This window comes from Lactuca serriola, chromosome 6, assembly GCF_051521515.1.
Source record: "Lactuca serriola cultivar US96UC23 chromosome 6, Lser_US96UC23_V15, whole genome shotgun sequence".
Lineage (NCBI taxonomy): Eukaryota > Viridiplantae > Streptophyta > Magnoliopsida > Asterales > Asteraceae > Lactuca > Lactuca serriola.
The window spans coordinates 11,942,416-11,944,732 of record NC_136413.1 but is presented as its reverse complement, the minus strand read 5'-3'; the positions used below and the strand labels follow the sequence as shown (position 1 = coordinate 11,944,732).

At 35.5% G+C, this 2,317-nt stretch overlaps 1 protein-coding gene across 1 annotated transcript; it reads left to right on the top strand.

Annotated features, from left to right (window-relative positions):
• Positions 1 to 566: 566 nt before the first annotated feature.
• On the top strand, positions 567 to 2,103 carry LOC145057886 (putative sugar phosphate/phosphate translocator At1g12500). Its single transcript, XM_079005802.1, has one exon. It carries the CDS (start codon positions 681 to 683, stop codon positions 1,749 to 1,751), a length of 1,071 nt encoding a protein of 356 aa, XP_078861928.1. The 5' UTR covers positions 567 to 680; the 3' UTR covers positions 1,752 to 2,103.
• Positions 2,104 to 2,317: the final 214 nt, after the last annotated feature.

Here is a 2,317-nt window from a genome sequence, read left to right as displayed (position 1 = left end):
ATTAGCATTTGACAAAAATAACTAAACATTTTTAAAATGTATAAAATTATATAAAATGACAATTAAAAGAGATTATATTAATATTGTTAAAAGCAATTTTGAAAACTGATTAAAAAGTCACAATATGTTTTCTAAAACGCTATCTCTAGTAGATTTTAGATTCAAAATATTTTGTTTAAACTAAAAGGTAAAAACTTGTATTTTCAAACTTTTTTTTTTGTTTTAAATTGAACTTTTTTATAAAATTGCTAGAAACTTTCTTAATCTGTTGACATACAAGTCCAAAATATTCATAGATAGGATAACTAATTAACAAACAATATGAAATGCGATATGATATTTATGAAATCAAATGGGTATCTTATGGTTATGTATAACTATAATATCATTTGGTGGGAAAATAATTATATATGATAAATTTAATGTAATACTTTATAAAGAAGTTGTGTTGTAAAAGCAAGATACACTTGATACAAATTCGAAATGAAGGATGTAAAATAAAACAAGTCTAAAGATTAGGGGACTTTTTTGAAACTTTCATTCGTCTTATCATAGTCATCTTCACTCACACTCTCAAATTTCCTGGATCCAATCCAAAGTCGGAGTCACACGCAGTGTCCCTTTCTCTCTCTCACACAAAAACACGTTTCGCTGTGTGTAAATTACAATATTGCCCCCAAATGGTGGAGGCACAGTCATGGACAACTCGCCGGAGCAGCAACCCTAGGTTCGAAACCTCCGTGGACATCCCCTCCACACCGACCGGAGAAGTTAGATACGGCACCACGAACAACATCTTCGCCTCCTTCTCTGCCACATCATTCGTATCTCCGACTATCCTCACTGCACTCATTATCGCGTCATGGTACCTCTCCAACATCGGCGTTCTCCTTCTCAATAAGTACCTCCTGAGCTTCTACGGTTTTAAATATCCGATCTTCCTCACAATGCTTCATATGATCTCATGTACTTTCTACAGTCTCATCGCAATTCGTTGGTTTCAAGTCGTGCCGTTCCAACAGATTTTATCGCGAAAACAATTTCTGAAGATCTTCGCCTTATCTGCTATTTTTTGCTTTTCGGTTGTTTGTGGAAATACGTCATTGAGATATCTACCTGTTTCGTTTAATCAAGCTATTGGCGCAACTACGCCTTTTTTCACAGCTATCTTCGCTTTCCTGATTACTTGTAAGAAGGAATCTGCTGAAGTTTACTTAGCGTTAATGCCTGTCGTTTTCGGTATAGTTTTGGCGAGTAATAGCGAGCCTTTGTTTCATTTGTTTGGTTTTTTGATGTGTGTGGGATCGACCGCCGGCAGAGCGTTGAAATCGGTGGTGCAAGGGTTATTGTTGACTTCAGATTCGGAGAAACTCCATTCGATGAACCTATTATTGTATATGGCGCCAATGGCAGCCATGATATTATTACCTCTCACTTTGTACATAGAAGGAAACGTGTTCTCAAAGACAATTGATAAAGCGAGAAACGATTCGTTTATGGTGTTTTTGTTGATCGGAAATGCTACGGTGGCGTATCTGGTGAACTTGACGAACTTTCTGGTCACAAAACACACGAGTGCCCTGACTTTGCAGGTGCTCGGAAACGCCAAGGCGGCAGTAGCGGCGGTGGTGTCAGTTTTAATTTTTAAGAATCCGGTGAATGTTATGGGAATTTCAGGGTTCGCCGTGACAATAATGGGAGTGGTTCTTTACAGTGAAGCAAAGAAGAGATCGAAAGTTACAGCTCATTGACAACCAAAAAGATAACACTGGTGCGACTTCTCTGTTCTCTTGTTCTTCATCTGATATGCCTTTAAAATTTTCAATTAGTTTACAATTCTCAAAAAGGCCTAAAGAGAAATTGGTATAAAGAAAAAGCAAAGAACATAATTCGATTCGATTGCATCAAAATATGATCATTTGAATTGGCAAAAAGGAAAAACGGGGCTGTGTTTTCTTCCTGTTTCTTTTCCAAAATTCTGCTTTATTGCAAATTTGCATAGTTGTTCTTGATTAAGGCAGTTTAATAGGGGAGAAAAAACAATCTCCTTTTTGCCTTCTGTTTGTAACACGAATTACATGAAAAATTACTCAAATTATATCATTTTGTTGTTGTTAGTTGTATAAAGATCAATTCCCAACTTGATTTGATTGTTTAATTGTCTGTTTTCCAATCTAATTCGATTCCTTACGTGATTCAACATCAATTTTTTTTTCTTGATTTGTTATCATAATATGCGTAATCAACACTCAATATGTTATGTTATGGATCACATTAGAATTATCAATTATATTTGTATGGTAGCAGTCAACTTTGT

Bases quoted from the DNA above. Each gene is read 5' to 3' on its own strand.
- LOC145057886 (XM_079005802.1), top strand. From the start codon at position 681: ATGGTGGAGGCACAGTCATGGACAACTCGCCGGAGCAGCAACCCTAGG.